This window comes from Chaetura pelagica, unplaced genomic scaffold (genome assembly GCF_000747805.2).
Source record: "Chaetura pelagica isolate M959 unplaced genomic scaffold, ChaPel_1.0 scaffold36, whole genome shotgun sequence".
In the NCBI taxonomy this organism is placed as follows: Eukaryota; Metazoa; Chordata; class Aves; order Apodiformes; family Apodidae; genus Chaetura; species Chaetura pelagica.
In genome coordinates, this window is record NW_009953726.1 from 2829305 (window position 1) to 2851726 (window position 22422).

Below are 22422 nucleotides of genomic sequence, written 5' to 3' on the forward strand. Positions count from 1 at the left end.
GCATATTTTCTGTGTGACCTGCCCTAGGTGGTGCTGCTCTGGCAGGGGGTTTGGACTGTATGATCTCCAGAGGTCCCTTCCAACCTCTAACATTCTATGAGTCTATGATCTTTCATGGAATCAAAACAACGTGCTGCATGACACACAGAGGTACTTCTGAAATTTGATGGTAAAGAATCAGGCAAGCAAGCTCTTGGCCAAAAAATGAAACATGAGATTAAAAAACCCAAAAGCAAAAAAAAGCCCACCAAAGAAAAAAAAAAAAGACTAAAAGAAAACCCAACCTCTTCCCCCAAACCCTAAGAACAGTTCCATTCCAAGAGGTGACTGGTAAAGGGTAGATCTGCTCCACAGCCACTTTACTAACAAGTCCATTTGTCTTGCTGTTCACTCCTGTACAATTAACAGTGTTGGCACTATTTCATTCACTAAATTCCAGTCATTACAGCTGTGCAAACTTATGGGCCTAATTTGTATTTATACTAATATGTGTATATAAACATGCACTGCTTTAGCCATGTAAAGGAGCCTTAAAGCAAATGAACAAATATTTATTCTAACAGAACAGTGTAAGAGAGCCCAACCATAAAACAGACTGAGGTCAAGCAGTTCGGGTTATGTCTGCACACCAAACAGTTTCATTTCAACAACAGCATCTTTCCTAAGGCCAAATCCAAACAGAAATCCTGCAAAGAGATACAGGGAGACATAGAACTGCATTTTCAAAATCCAGTCTCCTTTCCCAAGGCCAGTGTCATATAAATGAGGGGAGGAGAAATGGCAAATGTTGTAATTTACTTTAGTTTTTTTTCCCCCAAACATTTCTTACCTACACTAGGAAAAACAATTATTGAGTTAATACAATGTGCCTCATGTTTACACACTTTGATAGAATAGTAATTACACAGTAAGGTCAGAACCAAATTATGAGTTTTATACTTCAGTCTGTGGGTTGGAGTGCAGAAGCAGCATTCTGATGATAGATCACTTAAATAAAGTTTCTCTGGCATATACTTCAAAACCAGAGTTCAAAAACTTTAAGCACAGTTTCAGCATGTATGTGCTCGACTCTTAGCAAAGCATCTTTATTTAAATAAGAAGGCTAGAGATTTAGCATGACAAATGTATTTACTACTGCTAATCATCTTCCATCGTGCTAGTCAGAAGTTTTAGGCATATTGCATATGCAATCCTGAGAGATTGAAGTGAGCAGTATGTGGATCACAAGACTCTAGAGCACTGTTAAAATCCAGTACATTAGCCATAACCTGAATTTTATCATTCAGTATTTTTGGTGTTCCTTAGCTCGTTTATTTTAATTCCATATCAATGTGCTATCAGAGATGGTGGAGAACCAGCAGTCACCACTTCTTTTCTCCTTTTGCTTTTCAGAAACAGGTACCCTTCTCAGCAGATCAATGCAATGCTCACTTTTATAAACAAGGTATTGCTACTGATGACCAAGATTCAAAACTAAAGCAAAATGCAGTGTATGTTCTTACTAGAAATCATGAGAGGGAGCTTAGCAATTGCAGCATCCCACTAGCAGAGTTTGTGTTACAGAGCTACATGCACCTGCTCTCCAACGAGATCCACCTGCATCCCCTTGGGAATCTCCACTCCAGGGAAGCTGCTGGGCCAGCAGTGCTGGTTCTCTAAGTATCTTCTTCCAGAGACCTTCTGGAAAGCTCTGCGACTCCCCTCTCACCATTTGGGTTTCCTCTGCCATGGGGGTGACCCCTAGCCCAGCGTGTCTGAGGACTGACTGAGCTGGGACACAGACACCAAGGCTGCAGGGGCAATAGAGCAGCCTCCCAGTTCTGACTCAGCCAGACTCCTGCTGAGACAGGGCTCAGTGCCACTGAAACTTTTATCTTTACACACATGCTCTAAAACAAGTACATCTATTCTGAGAGAATCTATTTTCCTAAACATGCTACATTTCCCCTTGAAACTAAGTGTTGTGATTTTGTTGTGATTCTGAAGGATGAAGTGTTGTGGAGAGGCAAATATTCCACCCAGCTGCAAAAAAGAAATGTGCACAGAATGAGCCAAATGAAGATTAAAACCAAAACACCAATTAAACTCAGACTAGCATACATCTCAAAGAAATCAATTCCATCCCAAGTGTTTCAGCCTGAAGATAGACCAGCTGAGCTAACAGTGAAAGAAGAAAATAAAAATAGGCTTTATTTTTTTTTAACTCTAGGCAAATATTAAAAGCACTTTAGGGGGAAAAAAAAAAAAAAAGCCATCAGAACACACCACACCAAAAGTAAACAAACAAACCAACCAAACCAGAGCAGGAAGAATTGGCAAAACAAGGCTGGAAGGCTGAAACAGTTCCTGGTCATGCAGACAGGGTGGCAAAGCACCCTCGGGAGCTGCAGTACAGTTGCAGTCTAAACCATAGTGTGACATCCACTTCACTTACCTCAGAGTACCTGGCATATGTCTAAGCAACTTTGAAGGAGCACAATTGATTAAAAAGGTATTTGGACAGACTTTTTTTTTTTTTTGGCATTTGGAACAGGATTTTGGATAATTGCTCCACAAGCTATAAAAGAAACAGACTGAAAAGCAGGAGCAGCCGCTGAGCAGTTGTTTGCACAGGAAGCAATATTGTAGGAAAAGGCAATAATGAAGAACAGTTAATTTGACCTGAGCTGATGAGGTCAATGTTTTAAAAGAAATAGCTCCACAAAACGTAAAATAAGAACATTATTTCCCATTAGAATAATTCTGCAAGTGTAACACTGTAAGAAATCTGTTCCCTAACACTTGTTATGCTCAGATTAGTGGTAATGTGCAGTCCTGAGGTGTCCTAGACATCCCGTGTCTGACACAGATCCATTCCTCTGAAATATTGATTCAACTGCTCCCCTCTGCAAGCTCCAGCTGCTTCAGACTGAACACAGCTCCCCCAGCATTCACTAATAGCCTGAAGCTACAAGAACTGGAATAAAATCCTGGTAACACTCAGACACACAGGGAAGTTGACTGTAACCTTTGCTGCTGTGATTTGGACAGGGAAGCAGAAGCTGAAGGAGATATTTCACTCTTAATTCGCTGCCATTCAGGGGTGCTGTTGACAGGAGATGGGGCCCAGCTCAGCGGAAGAGACAGGAGGTTAGGAATTTAGAAGGGCTGGATCCTATTCCTCCTTCCGCTGCTGCTCTGCTGTCTAATCCTGGGCGAGTACATCCCCTCTGGGCATTCGGTTCCCCTCCCTCCCTGACACATCTATTTAAACTGCAAATTCACAGGGGTAGTGACCCTCTTGGTAGTGACGAAGCAGGAACAACACCCTGCACTCATTTCTATTCATGAATATTCCCACTAAGTAATGAAACAAAAACCATGAGAGAAACTGAAGAGCCGATGGTGCATTATTAGTTTTGAGGTATTTGGATAGAAAGGTAAAAGGCCAAATCTCCCAAGTGGTAGCAGACCAGAGGACATCCATGTTCTTTTCCTGCGTATCTGGGCAATCTAATTAGAGGCAATTGAGTTTTTAACTACATAAAAGTACCTCAAGAATACCATCACTACAGGCTAAGTCTCCGGGGAGCCTGGAGGAAGGGAGCAAAAAAAACATTCTAAAACTGGAAGGAACAGCAAAGGAACAGGGCATGTGGCCTGAAACATGCTGAAGAGAGAAGGCATCTGAGCCAGTCTAAGACATTCCTATTTTTTAAAAACATATAAATAGCTGGGCCTTGGACTCAAAGGTTTACACTTTCCCAGTTCCAAATGAATTAAAGAAGAGTTAAGCACATCCCCATTTCTATACATTTTTAACCACAATGGTAAAGACCAGATCTAAACCACCAAAAGGCTCCTGCAGTCCTGTAAACACAAGAGGCATAAAAAGAAAACTAAATCACTGCAATGGGATTCCTACTGCATTTTCAAACTGCCATTTGTGTGCCATGCATACGAGCACCTCTCTTACACATGAAAACCAGCTTCACATTAAAGCCACCCCCCAACCATAAATGGTCACAATATTCACCAAGAAACAGAACAGTTCAATTGCCAGACCTTCCATTTGTTTGGCACATACTGGTAAGCCCTAGGAATGTCATTCATTTCTGACAACCTTTGCTCTTTTTGACAGCTACTTAAAATCTGAAGTGCAAGCATTGACAGGAAACTGTTTTTAGCACTACAGCAACACTTAAGATCAATAATTTCCTTTACACTGATTTGAGATTAGATTTAATAAAACTGTTTTAAATAATCAAATATGCTGAAAGCCTATTTCTTAATACAAGTGTGATCAGCAGAAAACTCTGGAGCACCTTCTCCCCTCATTTACAGAGGTAAACCAAATTGATTGATTAGGAAGGTACACTTGATGCACAATAGATATAATTTACTGCAATAAAATGTGAAAGTTAACAAGCAGACTGCTAAGTAAAAACAGCTTCCTCCTGAAAGGAGGGGAAAAAAACCCCAAAACACAACACAAAACAATTTAACAAAAGGAAAAGTCAAGGAGACGCTGCCCCCATGAGCTAATGGTCTATCTCATGCTATAGGGGATGCTCTTGCTTAGCTTACAAGTGAAAGACACTCCCTCCTCTCCCTGCAAACACAGGCACTCCACAGCACTAATATGACACCTTAAATAAGCCAACTTCCTTGAGCATTGCCCAGCAGACTAGAACGGGCATGCCTCTTAATTCAGAAACCATGAAACATGTCCAATTATCAGTCAGGCTGAAGAAATCTCCGACCAAGACCATCCCAGGAAAAACAGTCCTGTTCAAGCTGAAAAAAACCCTGTGGATTGCCACAACTGGCATATTTTTATAGCCTTTGTGTAAACACAAGCTCTGGATTAGCCAGCATCTCAGCTAGCTCTATCTGGATTCCCTTCTTTTGAAAGAGAATTAAGGAAAACACCCACCAGTGGCCAAACTATTAGGATAAAACAAAAGCACAGGGGAAGAAAGTACATAATAGTTTGTTCATTCAATGTGTGCTGCTGAAACTCGGTCAGTGAACACAAAAGACTTTTCACAGAAACTATACTTAATTTGCAGCACTGTTGAGCCAATCAGAGCATAAATTAGAACTGAATTTTTTAAGAAATTCTCAGTACTCCCCTAGAGCTGCCCCCACCAATACAAGTGGTGTGAGCCCCACGGCTTAGAGAGGAACAAAGCTAAAGCACCTATGAAGAGGGTTGCCCTTCAAGGGCAGCACAACAAAAGCTCTACCTATTTCAGTTGTACAGTTATGCAAACAAATGGTCTGGGCATCTCACAGCTTTAAGAAAAACATCCAACCTGGTGTCCAGGTGGGAATTCACCTTACTCTGTCACTAGAACACACTGTCACGGCTCCAGCTGTACCAAATCATGAACGAGCTGTGGCACTTTCCACAAAACCAACTGTTCTGAGCTGAACATCTTGCATTTGACTACAGCAACTTTCCAAGGGACATCCCAGTCCTGATCTGAAAATATCAAGAATTTCATCGCATTCCAGAGCCAATTTTAACAGTCAGGCCAATTAACCAGTGGAACATTGTGAACTTTAGGTCTTATTTGTTCCTTCAGTTTCTATTTAGATCTTATTTGTTTAACTAAGGTTACTGGTTCTTGCTACATTTACTGCTGCACTGTTCAGATTTGGCACGTTGTGTTGAGGAGGTACATACTGTAAATTGAGTCATGTCTTAACCTTTCTCAAACTACAGGCAGAAGGCAATACAAAGCACATCCTTCTGTCTTTGAATGGACCTTTTTGGATCAGCTCCACTCTGCTTTCTGGTATTTGCATTCAAAATGCAGTTGGCAAAACTCTTCAGGTCATGGGTCTTCCAAGTAAGGCATCCAGAAGGAAAAGCCCTTTCCAATTTTTTGCCATACTACTCATATGCAAGGTCCTGGTCCCTGGATGTGTTCAAGGAAAGGCTGGATGTGGCACTTAGTGTCATGGTCTAGCTGAAGTGGTGGTGTTAGGTCACAGGCTGGACTTGATGGTGTAAAAGGTCTTTTCCAGACTTGGTGATTCTATGATTCTGTCCCTCCACACACACATGCTGTGGTTTACTACCCTTGCTAAACTTCCCAATCTTCTTCACAGAGCCTGTTATTTAGTCATCTATTTATAATTTTGCATTCAGCCATATTAAAGCAGATTTCATTCAAATGAGGCCACCTTGTCAGAGTGGCCTTGTGAACTGCCAGCTTGCATGTGGATTCACAGAAATTCAACATCTGCTTCCAAACACTGAACTGTGTCCTAGCAGAACACCCACAGAAACATTCCCATGCTGTGGTAAACAACAACTACTTTAGAAATTACAAGGTAGCCAGTTAAACCATTTTTTGTGCAGAATCTCAATATTGTTACGATTGTGTAACATAATTTCTATAAGATTCTAAAAATAAATGTAATATAATACCTCAGCTAAGCTCCCTATAAAGAATATGGCAACATTAATCTTTCTCAATAAAACCTATAATTTTATCAGTGTAAAATCTCTTCTGCTTGATGTAATTAATTTTCCATAAATAGTAGTAATCAACTTCAAATATTCCTATCCTTAACTTTCCTGTTAACTGTACTCCTAATTTTTTTAAATTGTTATTTTTTAATCTAAGCCTAAGGTCATTCAGGGTAAGGCTTTTTTTTGTGTGTGGCACTGAATAAATTAAATTAGTCATCTAGTCACACTTTCTTAACACTGATAAAGTAACAATCAGTTATCTGAAGTATCCCCTGGTGTTCCACACGTTAAGATTTAAATGTCATGATGCTAGAAATCTCCTTATCCAAGTTGTTCACCATTCCTGGATGAAGCTTAGGTAGGGCTGCAAATTTGAAGGATCCACTACCACACACTGCCTTTAATAGCCATTTAAAATGCATGAGAAAGGACTTCCATTGTTCTCATCATGTAGAATAAGCTTATCTTCTTCATTTTCCCAGAAAGGCTAACAGCTTTAAGAAATTCTGACAACATAACAACAAGAAAACACATAAGCATTCAACAAAGATATATATTTTTAAACAGAATATAAAATATTTTCTGTCTACTCCCTTTTCTGCACTAACATAAAACATCTCATGAAGCATATCGATCTCCCCTAGACTCTTAGATTTTAAAAGAAGATACAGTTCATACTACAGGAAAATAAGAAAACCATCTGCAGACCTTTGCAAAAGCTGACACTACTTCTGGAAAAAAATGCTGGAAATGCTTCTACATTCTGAATGCTTTGGGGGTTAATAAACACAGCACAGATAACCCTGAAAGATTACATTGATTAACTGATGCGACACTAGTTTGAGGGAATGGTTTTTGCTTTGCTGACTTGTTGGTTTGTTGAGGAGGGTGTAGAGTATGTTGGTTATTTTCAAGATATCATTTACCTTGATCGGTTCTTAAATATAAAAGGCTAAAACAGTACAGAGATTTAAAACTAAATAGGAAACCAGTTTGGTGCAAAGATCAGGAACTCATACACCCACCTCTAAAACCCCCTCATAAAACTTTACATTTCCCCACAGAGGCTGATGTGGACCTCTCCATGTTGTGATAAAGAATGGGAATGCTGACAGATCTTCAGCTGTCACTGCAACAGTAACACGTTTGAAAAAAATACTTGTTGCTTCCTACATTCCAATAACAATTACAAGAGCATCCTTAACCGCTCAGCATTGTTTCCTAAATTGCCCGTTTCATGCTCACAGATTATTCCAGTGCCTAAAGTAAATCTAAAAAGAGTGCAATCTTTTCTTGAACTTCTGAAGTTTCAACTTCCAGAATTGTTACACAAATGAGACACAAAAATAATTCAGAGTACAGCACAACTTTGCAGGGAAAAAGGTACAGCTTGTTGGGTTTTTTTTACAACTACACAACGAAAATGTTTCATATATTCCAACTAGCAAAATTATTAAATTCTTAGATTCATTGCTAATTACTTATATAATTAGAAGATAACAGGCATATAATATGCAACTCAGGTTTAAATAACCTCTAAACTTCATATGAGGAAAACTTCAGTCTTCTGAAAAGCATTTAAAAAACCCCAATAAGCAAGTCTTACCATTTTGATGCCAGTGGAAAACGTGACTGGTTTGACAGGTTTGGGTTTTTCCACTTGCATTTCTAGCTGAGTAGATCTGTCCTTGTGCTGAGCTAAAAGCAGTGAAGCAGGAAGATTGGAGCTCTCCTGTAAAAAGGAAGAACAAATGTAAATACTAAAACAAAACATTGTGTGCCAAAAAGTCTTCAAAACTGCAAGCTGTGTCTGAAAGGCCATCAATAGTACAGCAGTGTAATGCTAAGTATCCTCTCTACAGACACTTACTGAAAACAATCATTTCCCATAATAAGGAAAAGCTGCAGCAACCCCATAAATCAGAGTAACTTGCAAAAAATCACTTTTATAGAATCCACATTAGAGACAATATAACAGGCTCCTTATCCCAATGGTCAATGCAACTATATTTAATAAAATTTAAAATTAAAAAAAAATTAAAATTTGAACTTAATCAGAGAAGGAATAATACCAAGTAGTATAACTTGGATCAGATGTTTATCTAAGACACATTCTTTCTACCAATGAACTCAGACCAGTTTGAAATTGCTTCCCATTAGATTTCACCTGAGGCCGTTTGGAAAAGATCCTTGCTCTGCTTTGCACAATGGCACTATTGTAAGTGCAACCAACAGCATATTTATTTTCCCCTTCACCAACTTATTCTTAGGGAAGCCAGCCAATACTTTTTTTTTTTAATATATAAAAATGTAATAAAATGAATAGTTAAGCAAATGAACTACTTAAACTCTCTGAACAGAACAATTCTACAACAGAATTATTATTAACAGAAGTATATGTACTGCATTCTTGAGAGAGTCAGAAAATGACTGGCCAAGTAATTTTCTAATAAACTAATGTGACTATCCACATGCACATCAAAATCCTCAAGACTACCTAGCCAAACAACTGCAAAGTTGGCAGCAGGGAAGAAGTTCAGACAGATTCTTCTCAGACAGCTCCAGCACATTTTATTCCTTAAGACCCTCAAACGTCACATATCCTTCTGTTTCACATAACCAAGTAAATACTGAACTAGGAACCATATTTGTTACTCATAAAATCAAACCAACTGGAATAAAAAAATAAATAAATCGTAGTCCAGTTTATGTCTAACAGGTCAGGATAAGAAGTTGGAAGTTTTTCTGTCTTGCTGTTCATGGTATCCTAAAGAAATCTTCTGAGGTGATCAAGAACAGCCCTGTTATACACTGACTCTTTACATCACTCTCCAGTCCTCTTTTCCTCTCTATTTTTTGTTACACTCACTTCATCTTATGACAAGATTGCAAATGCTAAAAACAAAGAACACCTCATACTATGAGGTCTGGTCCAGAATCACAAATACAACCAAGGCACGAGGTCCTCCTCACATTTCTGTGATTAACCAGAAGACAGAAGAGGTTAAAAGCCTAAATTGCCATAAAGACATTTAATTTCTGTACAACTGGGAGAAAATTTGGACCACGAATGCAACAGTTCATACCCTGCATCTTCCAAGTGTTGTACGTGTCTGTAACCACTGTGGAGCAGAGTTTAAGGATGTGAGATGCTTTTAATCACCAGATTTAATATGCTGGGGAAGAAGGGAAGAGGGTGAAGCATTGTCTGGTTTGTTTTGCCCTCTCATATTCCTTAAACATTCACTGCATTTCTTATACAATAACTAAAGGAAGCCAATTTTTGTCCCAGCTTCTCAAGAGTTCACACAATGAGCAGTAACCAGATTACACAACTGTGGGAAACCCACACAGTGCCAGCAAGCCACCACCTCTGTGATTGTTTGTCCTTTCTAATATGCACATAGCCCTTCTGTTAACTATTAACACCCACGAAAGGTCTAATCCACTAAACATTTATCCTTAGGAGCAGTTTTCCACATAGGAAAACAAACTAACAGTATGCATGAAGCTGGTTATATGGCAACAATTTCTGATTGTCTCCAAAGCCCCTGGGATTCTGGTAAATAGGGATAATTGATGTCTTTGAGGCATCTTGCCCTTTGCTTGATTCCAGGCTATTCTACAGCCAGGGAAAACCTGCCCCTTTGCCATGTCTGCAATGCCATTTTGCTCATGCCTGCACAGTACAGGCACTCAAAGAGGTTAAGTGCAAGTCCCACAACACAGAAGACATCTAAGAGCAGATCTATAATCCTCTGTAGACATGTAAGAGAATTTACACAGTAAATAAAGGAAGTGCTTTCATATTTTACTGAGCCCTGATTATCTAAGTCTAGAAGGATTAAAAAACAAACCAAAACACATACACAGCTCCGCCAACAATATGTAAAATGCATTTGAGACAAGTCTAAATTACAAGAGGGTGTTGTGCTTTCAAGCAAGAGGTTTTATTGTAACAGAGGTGACTTACAATGAAGGTAATTAAAATCTGCCTAATTTAGTGCTGGGAGGCAAAACAGGCAACAGCTTAGGCCAAGCACCTGATAGCTCTTCTAGCAGCCTGCAGAGCCTCAGCTGCCTGCAATGCCTTTGTCACCTTTCCAGCAAGGGGCACTGGCCTTCCCCTCTCAGATCCCTGCAGCCCTGGCCCCAGGGCCAGTCCCTTCTGCATGAGCCATTGCCTCCTCAGGCTGAGCAGGAGCCAAGCCTGCTGCACCACATTTTAAATACCAAACATTTCTGCCCTTGTTTCCCTGCCTCTGAACTAGCTCTTTGAAGTTGGGACAGTATTCTCATACACCTCTGTAAACAAAGGAGACCTTTACTATTATAATACCATAAATAATATATACAGGAAACTGTGAATCTCCTCAGTCATTAGAATTTAAGCAAAGGTGAAATTCTTGTCTTGGAAAAGGAAAGATCCAGCATCTCTACCTGTGCCACAAAAAAAAAAAAAAAGAAAAAAAAAGTCTTACATTTTTTCTTGCTGCCCAGTATGGGGGTAGGGGGCAAGAAATCTTGAAAAAAGTACCAAAACCCAGGGCTGTAGGTTTCCAACATCATGTTATGCACCCGAAAGAGACACTTCAAAACCAAGAAGTGAAATGTCAGCTTCCCACTTTACACTCAGAGTCCTACAGAGTCAGTAGTTTTGCCACTGGTATCACTGTAGCCAGAACTCAATCCTCTTTGTTTTAGCACAGTACCAGCAACCACAGATATAAGTTCATTAATTTTTTTTAAGTACTTTTTTATACTACTGCTGCTTCTGCTCAGATATTGCTGCATTTATCAGTTAAGTTTTAGTTATTTCATTTTCAGATTTGCAGCACAGTTTTAGAGAGATTTCAAGAGAACTTAAGAAATGTTTATTTCTTTAACAACTGCTGGTCGTCCAGAAACTTTGTAAGTCATTATACAAACACTTCAGTGCTGCTTTTAGAAACCTTCAGCATTACAAAACAAGTTTTAGCTCAAATTTAAGTTCAGAGTGCCCCTTCATAATAAACAGCCAAACAACTTTGAATTGCCCAGTTTCCTTCCTCTGCCTTTTAATAAATCACCTTTCTGTTGTTTTTAAAATATTAAAGTATGTCTTAATAGCAATACATATGCAATCACAGTTAAAACCACCTATTTTGGTCATGTTTTAAGGATTATTTATAACCATTCTTTCCTCAAGCAATCTGGTGAGATAGTTTTCCAGTTAAAAAAAAAAACTGCTTTGTAAAAAAAACAACAGTAAAATGAGGAAGAAAAAACCCAAACAAAGGGAAAAGCCTAGTCTCTAGTAAATTAAGAGTGTGTTATAGAACAGAACTGAAGTGAGAAACCAGTCAAAATCCCTATTCTGAACCATGAAATTCAAGCTTGTAGTGGAGCTTTTATTACTTGATCCACTACTAAATTAGGAATAGTTTGTGTGGATTGTAAGCACTTTTGTGTGAAAAGAGATTGCTGGACACAAAGTTACAGACTTGAGGGATTTTCAAAGAACTTTTCTGCTTACTGTCCCCTGTTCTGTCCCCTTGCAGAGGCAGCCGAGCTCATGAAGCAGCTCCTGATCACCACCTTCCTTCAACACATCAGACTGTCAGCCACTACTGGGGACTGCTTAACAAGCCCACAGTTTTAAGAGTTCACGTTATGGCTGAACCAACCCAGCAGCTCCTCTCTATCCCCCTTCACAAACTGCAGGATCAGCTGTGCACCAGAGCAGACAAGTGCATCAGCAGAAGGCCAAACAAGCAGACAGCTACATGGCCTCAGACATGACAGAACCTCACCCAACACACACCAGGTTAGAGGTGGAGTAATCACCATATCAGCTGGGCTAATGTAAGCTATCCTTGATGACAGTCAAAGCCTGTGGCTTTCATTGTGTCAATGAATTAAATCTAGACTTTCATACTAGCTCTTCTTTAAACTAGTAAGTCAACTGGCAGAGTGGCTGGAATCACTAAAGCAATTTCTGAAATATACCTCCCCACGTCAATTAGCAACAAGAGGTTTCAAGGGAAGCTCACTAGGAACAGAAAATGTACCCCCCCCAAAAAAAAAAAATCAAAACAGGCAGAACAGGAAAATAGCCTTCTTCTAAATACAAAAAAAAAAAAAAAACCAACAAAAAACCACCACCCTTTGGCATTTATCTTTGCTAGCATCTTATCCAGGATTTATTTTGTCCTGAAACAGCCAAGAATGCTTTCCTAAAATGAATTCCTAACCAGCACTGGTCATTCTAAACAATTAGTCCAGTTAAGTCTGTGAATCCCAGCAGCACCTTCCTTCAGCCCTCAGTCTGGCAAAACCAGAGTTGTTTGTAAAACCGATATGAATAACAGGTGAGAGAACAGTTACAGAAAACCAACAAGACAGGGAAACAAAAAGGGCCACCATTAACTGTGTCCATGTACTTGCTGTTTGCTCTGCTACTGAGCATTCCAGGCCTCTGGTTTTCTTACTCACCAGATCATCCAAAAGTGCTTGCTTATTCTTCCTTTTCATCATCTGCTGCATTTGTTCTTCCTTCTGCATGAGCAGCCTCCTTTGTTCACTTTCCTGTCGCTCTACCTCTAGAGCTTCCTCCAGCTCCTCCTGCTCCCGTGTCTGAAAAGAAAATTAGAAATCAACTCATGGCAATCTTTCTTCTTGAGTAGACAGAGCTCACACACAGCTCTGCTGCCTACCAAAGGCCCTGGGACAGACCAAGCAATGGGAAAGCAGCCAAATTCTACCTTTTCAGGTAGATTTTTCAGGTCACTGTGGACCATTCTTTCTTATTGTTCAAGGCAAAGTGAGATTCATTTTGTTTTCCTTCCTTGCTGCTCTCTGCAGTAGGAAGTAACCCTCTGGATGCTGGCTTTTTAAGAGTTAGAGAATGACAATTGCTTTTCCTTACACCTTCACCCTAATATGAACACATCCTTTGCTCCCACACATCCTACTTCTCAAGTGAGGCAAGTGGGTGACCAAAAATACAATCTCACAGTTGTTCCTGACTGCCCCATAATTGGCTGCATCTTGTGCACAAAGTATCATGTATGCTTCTTAGCAGTGGTGTAGAAGAAAACCAAGAAATTACCAATTTGTAAATATTAGCAGAGAAGCTTATAAGCATAAACATATTTAAGTAGAACTGTAAATATTCCTCATTTTCTGGGAATTATTTCCATGTAACTTGGATTGAAGTCATGTGCCAAAAGAGGAGAAAAAAAAGAAATAATTAGTACATAGAAACTACTTTTTGTTTCAGGATGTATTTCTCAAGAAGTCTTTCTTAATCTGCAAACTATTAAGTCATCTGTATTTGAAAATCATAGAGGAATAAAAAAAAAGAGGAGGGCTTAAAGACAGGGAAGGAAAAGGATTAAGTAACTTTATACAGAAGGAAGGAATCAAAAGAATGTTACTTTGGTGTTAAGGAGGTATAGGACAGTAACAAAGAAAACAAACTGCAGATCTTCCCCACCAAAAATACTAAAGCGAAGGGAGATTGAGTAAAAAGACATTTTTTTAAAACATAAATGGATTATTAATCAATTAAAGCAGTTGCAGCAAAACATTATTGCAGCCAAGAGTTTAATAAAATCAGTTCTTGTGTCAAAAAGACCAAAAATTATTTAATAAAACATAGTGATCTGATACAAGCTAGAATATGCTGAAAAACATCCTTTTACCAGGCAGATCAAGACAATGGGTCCTAGTTAGTCCTGGATGCAAGAACTGACAGATCTCATCACTTGCCACAGAGCCAAGAGAAGCTGCTTTCATTTTGTTCCTAGCAGGGACATTGGTAAAGAGCTGCTAACCAACCAGTAACTACCTGAAACTGGATTCTCTTTACATTTCATGACAGGAAACAGACAAATCCCCACATTGTTAATTCAGCTAATTTCTGAGAATGAAGTGATCTACTTAGTTCAGTCAGAACTGAAGAGCTCAGTGTCTTTAAGACAGTCCAAGCTTCTTCCACATTTATGTCTAAAGGCTGCCTGGAATTTGCACTGAAACAGAAGTAAACTTCTAGGGAAGTGCTAACAGACCCAGACTGAAGAACCAGCCCAGAAAAATTATGTGCAGAAACAAGTAAAGTGATAAGACAAATCTAAACCAGATCAGACTATAGGGAAAAGGAAGAATTACCACAGGTCAGATCAGATTTTTCTGAAAGACAGACCAAAACAAAAAAAAACAAAACAGAAGAAAGATGCACTCAATAGGCAGTGAGGATTGTGTCAAGCTTAAAGGTAACCTAGACACAGTCCCAACATCTGAGGAAATCAAGATGATCATGGTGAAGGCCTGGAGTAAAGCCAAGAGGGCAAATGGTTAAGAAGTAAATAGTAAGTGCCATATTTAGCCACCTTCAAAAGGGTAATCAAGAAAATTTAAACACATTCACATCATGAAGTCTGGACAAACTATTTCAGGACTGAGAAAAGCAGCAAGCAAAAATGAACAACTAGTGACCAAGTAGGAGGTAACAATTTACCCTCTGACTAGAGAATAGCAGATATTTAAAGAAGGCACATTTAGGAAAACTGTAGCCCACTCAGCATGCAAGGCTTTTTATACATAAACAGGATAGAAATTAATTTATAATTACAAGAACCCTTTCTCAAGAACTCTTCACTTTTTTTATCCAAACGTATCTACTTCAACTTTTTCTCTTCACTGTCCCACATCCAATCTACACATCTAACAGATGGGTTAGTACATGAACAGTAAGGTCATTAGGAACAGGCTATAAAAATAAAGAATATGGCTTATATTAACAGAAGAAACAGCAGTTATCAAAATCCTGAGGTAACTGTAACAACTTTTTGATTTAAAAGAATAAGATACTCATGAGGACAAAAGTAGCAGAAGATGAAAATAACTTACATGGTCACAGATTTGGATACATTAATTCATCAGTTAGAAGCCAAAAAGGGGAAAATATGATGCACTACTTGATCACTACTGTTTTTCAACCTCCCATATAATATGGCTACAAGCGAAGGCCCATCTTAGGATCAGGTATGTCAATGTATTTCCAGCAGATATGCTGGAATTCCAGCAGTATTGGCCTCATTCAATTCTGGTTCCTTCTGCTTGCCAAGCACAAATTTAAACTGGAGCAGGCAATGGGCAACAAAAACACCAAGAAGAGCAGAGAACATCCATATTCATCAAAAGCAAACTATTAGAGTGGACAGAAAAATTTAAAGTCAGCCCAAGAACGAAGAGACAGTGATCAGCGATAAGAAGTTTAGGCAAGAAACTAAGCCATCTTTTACCATTTAAGGAGTAAAGCCATTCCAAAACTTGCCAAAAAAAGCTAGAGAAAAGCACCCTTTCAGCTTTTGGGACTGAGGTAAATTTACAGGCAAGATCACATGGTTTTTGTAACAGCAACTGTGTCCAGTCTATTATTATGTTTCAAATCTTGAAAAAGAAACACTGAATGTTTTAAATGTTGACAAAGAAATAAAACCAGCAATGTTTCCAGATCTCCAGTAAGTCTGGATTCATACAGGCTTGCCCAGCTTCCACCAGACAGCCTCCAGCACAGCAGGATCATACTGCACAGAGAAGAGGAGGCCCTAGGGGGTTCAGGGGGTACAGAGGATGATTACGCTGCCTGACGTGATCACACAGCTCCTGCACAGGCTGCCTCCCTGTCACGTAGGTGAACAGAAGGTGGGCTGTAGCCAAAGCACACTGGTCTTCTAGTGGTGACCCTGGAGGTTGTAGCTAAATAATACATGCAGCCAAGGACCTGGCAGGTCTCCTCAAGCTCTGAAGCACTGGATATTGGATGGTGTCAGAGACAGGATAACAGATCAGAGATGGACCCCTAGGGAAATTTCCTTGCCTTTAAAAGGAAAAGGTTCAAACAAACATTTTTCAGATTCCAATCTCCTCCTGTGAAATCCTAGGGCTAAAGAAATCACTGGGAGTTTTGCCACAGACTTCAGGGGAATGAGGATTTCACCCCTACTGATTTGAAAGCAAGTCCTTAGTGCAACTGGAATCCAAACACAAAACCTTGTTATGTCACACTCTGGGCAGACATTTTTCTTCAAGAACTGATAATAATGTGTATTTTTATACTGGAAAAATATTTAACAGATTAAACTTTTCTTACAGTAAGAAATCCTTGCAAGTTTGTTTATAAAGAAAAAAATTATATCTGAGCCATATTTCAATGAATGAATCTTGAAAGAACCATGTGTTTTGCATACAGGTCATGTATACAATATTCCTGATGTTACTATTATCAGCTCTTAAACAAAAGTTTGAATGTTTGTTTCAACATCTTTCGTTTTAAATTTTGCATAAACCAGACCTGTGCTTTCTTTCTTTCAATTTTACAGCTCTCTCTTGGGAGCTTCGTAATGTCTGCATCTGGATTCCTTTTTTTTCCTTCAGATGAGAAAGTCCTGGTATAGGAATGAATTTGGTCTCTCCTGGATAGTGTCCAGCGACACTGCCAGCACACATGCAGTGGTGATGCATTAGATGCAGACTTTACTGCCTGCCTTGCTTTGCAAACCCTTCCCAAAATAACATATAATTACATTTCAACTATAAATTCCACCTCTTTACACAGCACTAAATGTCTGTATCACAGAACATTAACATATTAGAGTTTTTCAACACAAAGTGAAATCTACACAGTGCCTTCAGCTTTCACTTGCTTTCAGACCTTACAGAAAGTATTCCACTTTGAAAATCCTCTAATTCCCTAATTAACAAAAATTGTAGGAAAGAGGAGAAGTTAACTAACCAGTTTTAACTTATTTTTCTGAATGACTTCTTTGTTATCCTTCTGGTACAGCTCCATTTTTCTTTTCGTGTTCTCCAAATCCACATTGTTGGTCAAGTTAAATACTGCATAAATGTTAAAAAGAGAGAAAGCAAAAGTATTAGGTTGGCAAGCATGACTGTGATCAAAGAAATACTGCTCTTATGTTCTGTATCCTTTCTAGTACCAGATCAAAACTTCACAACAGAATTTATTTATATATGCCCTGTAAAGCAAGACACAACCTGCTAAATCATTGCAAACTTCAACAGAAGCCAGCAGAGTTCCTTTAGGTTTATACATCTCTAGGAGCTGAAAATTTGCATCCTATTTTGTGATACTGCAAATGATTACTCATGAATATTCATAATATTACTTGAAAAACTTTAACCTTTTCAAAGAGCAGTTACAGCCAAGAACAGTGATTCTTGTAAAATGAAATTACACACATATATATTAAGACAAGGTTAGAAATTAAGTTGTTCCATCTCATAACATCATCTAATGCACAAAGACTACAGAAACTGTTTACATTCTCAGATACACAAAGAAAATTCCATTACTTGGTAACTGAAAAGGCACCAATAAACAATTACCTTCATTATAAGGAATCTGCACATGTATCCAGATTCATAGGTTAAATTACATTCTATTGTTGTCTCTTGATAGTGACAGACTGTATCTCACATAGTTATGAACAAGTAGGACCAGCCAACAAGCTCCACAGTTTAGCACAACATTCCCAATGATCCACACATGGCACAGAATATACTTCAAGAAATTGAACAGTTTCTATCATCAACAACTTGAAAGATGTAGATGTTTTGGATTATTAGTAATTTGATACAAATGCCTGAGCCTTTCACCTCTAGGTCATGACTTCAATTGTGGGTCAAGTGAATTCCAGCTGAAAGCTATGATCACTGGGGAAGTCTCTTGGTCATCACCATCTAGCAGGGATGCTGGGCTCAAGCCCATGGCCTTAATGCTACTGAAGACTGCCAGTGGAGAGCAAAGTCTCCAACAGCTTTGTCACATGGCTGCAGTAAATTTACAAGAGCAGCAGAGAAATTTGCGCTGATAAATCCTTTGCAAGAAAACAATGGCACAGCAACTCTGCTAAGTCACAGAATCATAGAATCATCAAGGCTGGAAAAGACCTTCAAGATCATCAAGTCCAACTATCCACCCTACACATAAGAAAGAGGAGGGTCTAGTGGAAATGCCAGCACAAAACTTGAAAGGTTTGGTTCAGTTCTCTCCTAGGTTCTCAAGCGGTTGGGCAAAATGAACCCTGGCCACATGCACCACTGCCAAGACATTTGTATGAGGCTGCTAGAGAGAATAGGAAGGAAGCATGAAGTCTGTGCAGCTACTCATCTGAACAGCACACATCTCAGTTTGGTAAAGATAATACCCCTTCTTCATCTTCTCCACAGACAACATGGCAGAAATGAGATTTTAAAGAGGTTTCTGGGTAATAAACATGGACAGCCTAGAAAGGCAAACCAGTACTAAGCAGCAAAGGAAATGGCAAGAAATCAAAGAAGGAAGCAAATGGGGGCAGAGGAGAAAACAGGGAAGGTCCAAAATGCTAGAGTTGAGGGACACAGCTCAGTTCTACAAACCCAGCTGCACAGCAGCTCACTACTGCCAAAAAGGGGCAGTCTTGCCCTTAGGTCCTTCTTCCCAGGCACAGGTCTTACCCTTTCCCCTGCTCTGGTGCCAAGACTCCTTGGATGCTTTGAAGTGCCAACAGAAACTCTCCTGTGACCTGAACTGGCTCCACAAAGGGGTCAGACAGGGCCAGAGAATAAAAATGTACCAATGAGAACAGGAATACTGCCTTTCCAGGAGTACTGAACCACCACATCATCTTACTCTTATCAGAAGTATTCAGCCTTTCCTTGACCTACAGCAGAAAGAGCTAAAAAATTCCTAACCTTAAATAAACAAACAAAATGTCACTTTTTTTTTTCCTTTTCCAAATGATGAGCAATATCAATACATTTTAATTCAGCCTGGCTCTTAAATCAGCTGAACTCTTTCCACCCTGACCCATCATCCTTGCTTCAGAAGTGATCTGAGATGCAGGCTGATTTTGTGGTTTAAAAATTTGTTTGGGAAGGAAAATCTGGATTGAACTTCCAACTTTGCTGCTGTTCCAGGGCAGACTGCTGGACCTCTATACTGGAGGTCTTCCACCTGTGGGAACCAGGAGCAGGGGAACAAAGCTGCCTTTCTCCTCTGCAGAGTCTGCTGTGCTTCTTTACTATAGCTCTACATGCAACACTTATCTCTGTAGTCTTGATCTCACCTGAAGTAGTACTTCTGGGCACTGCTAAACCAAACCAAGCCCTTCAGAGTTCAGCTCTTGGTTTTTGAAAGCAAATTACCCATTTCAAATACATTCAGGGTTTTTTTTCCCCAAAAAGCATAGGAACATTTTCTCACTCCATATTGCAACATACACACACTTTCTGGTCATAGCAGCATTTCTTTAATAAACCCCATTATTTTGGTCTATATTTTTAATATTACAATGAAGATTTGACCTCCAGCTTCCCAGCCTACAGTTCCTTGGTGACAAGCAGCTTAATATTTGAATATTACAGCAGAGAAGAATTGTCATGTGAAAATGCTGGCATACAGTCAGACCAAGGCTCTGCAATGACAGCAGCTGCATGGGAATGTCAGCACTTCCTACAGCTTAAATCCACACACCAGCTCTCTGAACTCTTCAGTGACGACACAAGAAAGAAATAGCATATGAGACACACTGTGCTAGCAGGATACCCAGATGCCACTTTCAGGTGCAAGAAGACCAAAACAAGATGTCAAATGCTTTAAGGCTCCTGAACATCTTAGGTATTTCTCTAAAAATAATGCAGCAATAAGCTTATGGTCAAGGTTTTGCAACTATTGCTGCTTGAAACGTTCAGGGTTGTTTTTTCTCCCTTCTCAGTTATCTTTAATAGGTTCAACTAGTCTCAACCTAGGTTTGTAAAACAAAAAACAATATTGAAACATCATACTAGGGACAGCAGGCAAATGTAAGCATATGCAGATGCTTGCTTTTAAACTACTTACAAAAGCAGGCTTATTTTTCTACATGACATGAAGTAACACTGCCATGCAAGAAAGATGTTCCTGCATTAATGTTTAGAAATCTTCAACATCAACCTACACAGCCACTTGAAATACCCACTGCTCTGCTTGCAGCAAGGTGAAAGATGGTTTATTTCACCTTCTGTTTTTCCTGCTGTGCTGGAACCAAATCACAGGTAAAACCTTCTCAATGGTCAGATCTGCTTATACTATGCTGGTTCTGCTGTCGGTCTAGGTCTGTCCCTTCAGGATATGGTGGAACAGCAGCAATCAGAAACATTCATACTTCCAGCACTCTCAAAGACCAGAGCAGATTTTTCCCATGCAATATTAATTCACAGCCATTGAAGAAGAACCTTATCCTCAGTTCTCAGCATCTGCCCCTCAATATTAGAGCTGGCACATTTCAAGATGTAAAAGACTGAAGAGCAAAATTATGTTGCATTTGCCTTAAAAACTGGAGGTCCCTACACCAACACCAATGTCAACAGCTGTCCTTTAAGAAATGAAAATAATACATTCCTTCCTACAGTGAGTACCCTGGCAGCAAAGTAAACTGTGCTCTTTGACACTGCATGGTTACCAGCAGCCAACTCACCAGCCAAAACATCTTCCAACATATTTTCTAACGTATTTTTCATGAGCTTCAAACATATTTTCATCAATATTCAGAGAATATAAATTCTTGCCATTGTATCTTCACAACTACAGCTGACAAGTCCATTTTGTAAGGGGGACTAAGCCACAAAAATAATTAAGAGATTATTTCTCTCTCTTCTCCCTTGCCCCTTCCACAACTTACCTGGCATTTAAAAACCAACAAGTATCAAATCAAATAACAGTCACTAAAACTCACCATCTTACCTTTTATATAGCTAGGACTATGAAGTATTTTTTATGTGGTTTGCTTTGGGTTTTGCCAGAAATTTTAAATACCATTCTTCCAAATGTTGACTTTTTAAAAAGTACAACAAAACAAATTATAAAACTAGAAGAACCAGAAAGAGCTTAAAACAAAACAAAACCTAACTCATGTGAAACACCTACCATGAAAAAATATTAAGCTGAATATGACTGGCAAAGCAGATGGCTAATTTGAAAAGGTTTCAAAGAGAAGCCAGACTTATTTTTGTCCATGTTGAAATATAGCATAAGCCAATATAAGAGGCCTGAAGCCCTTCAGGGAAAAGAAACAGAAGCTGTTTTGTATGCAACAATTATTTATCTACTTATCCATCTCACATTGGTTGGTTTATAAAATGTCTTGCCTTGAGACATCTGTTAAGTATAACAGGAAGACTATTGTATTTTTTCTGAAACATTTCATTCTATTTAGGTAAAACTCCCTGCTTCTGAAATTCAGCCTCTACAGGGAGACTTTCGCTGCTTTTCAAAACAACAACATTTATTATGCAATTCTACAACAAATGGAAAAATATTTTCCTAGTTATGAAAGTAAACAGAAAATAAAGAAAAATTTGAATTACATGGCACAATCCTTTATCCAGAGACACATAAGTATGAATGACTGTCACTCCACTGGAGGACTTTAGGTCCAATAAAACCTCCCTCTTTTAGTCTGAGACAAGGCAAATTTTTTTGAGACTTCTCCTACTTCCCTAAGAGACAGTAAAGTTACCACATAAAAATATTTGCTATTCAAATAGTTGGAACATTCCCTTTCTGGCAAGATAGCAGATGATTACTCTGCTGACAGTGTTTGATCTGCATTGCTGGTAAAAGCCAGCCAAAAAAAATGTGAAATTAGTAAGTATTAGCTTGTTACAAAAAAATATTCCTCCCACCCTACTACAAGAACACCTTGATCATCATAAATAACCAGCCAGAGACCATGAAAGGCAGAAAAGCAACTGTTTTGGTCAGAGCGCTGTGAAGGGAGAAAACCACATCCTCAGTCTGTCCAGGGAGTTCAAAGCTACCGTGGCACCTTTTGTTGGTGCTTTCAGTTCCTGGGCCAACCTCTGCCCCTGTACTTTTCAGAGGGGAAGGAGGGCAGTGAGGGAGAGAACAGATGGAATAGATCTGAACC

General features: G+C 39.1%; 1 protein-coding gene across 1 annotated transcript in view; it reads right to left on the reverse strand.

Annotated features, from left to right (window-relative positions):
- The window catches only part of MNAT1 (MNAT CDK-activating kinase assembly factor 1), a 93521-nt gene that overhangs the window by 59373 nt on the left and 11726 nt on the right, over nucleotides 1-22422 (reverse strand). Inside the window, exons 5-7 of the mRNA XM_010000703.1 lie at nucleotides 17247-17350; nucleotides 12941-13081; nucleotides 8073-8198 (exon numbers count right to left, since the gene is read on the reverse strand). Of these exons, the coding sequence (XP_009999005.1) occupies nucleotides 8073-8198; nucleotides 12941-13081; nucleotides 17247-17350 (371 nt within the window). The remainder of the gene's footprint in view (nucleotides 1-8072; nucleotides 8199-12940; nucleotides 13082-17246; nucleotides 17351-22422) is intronic.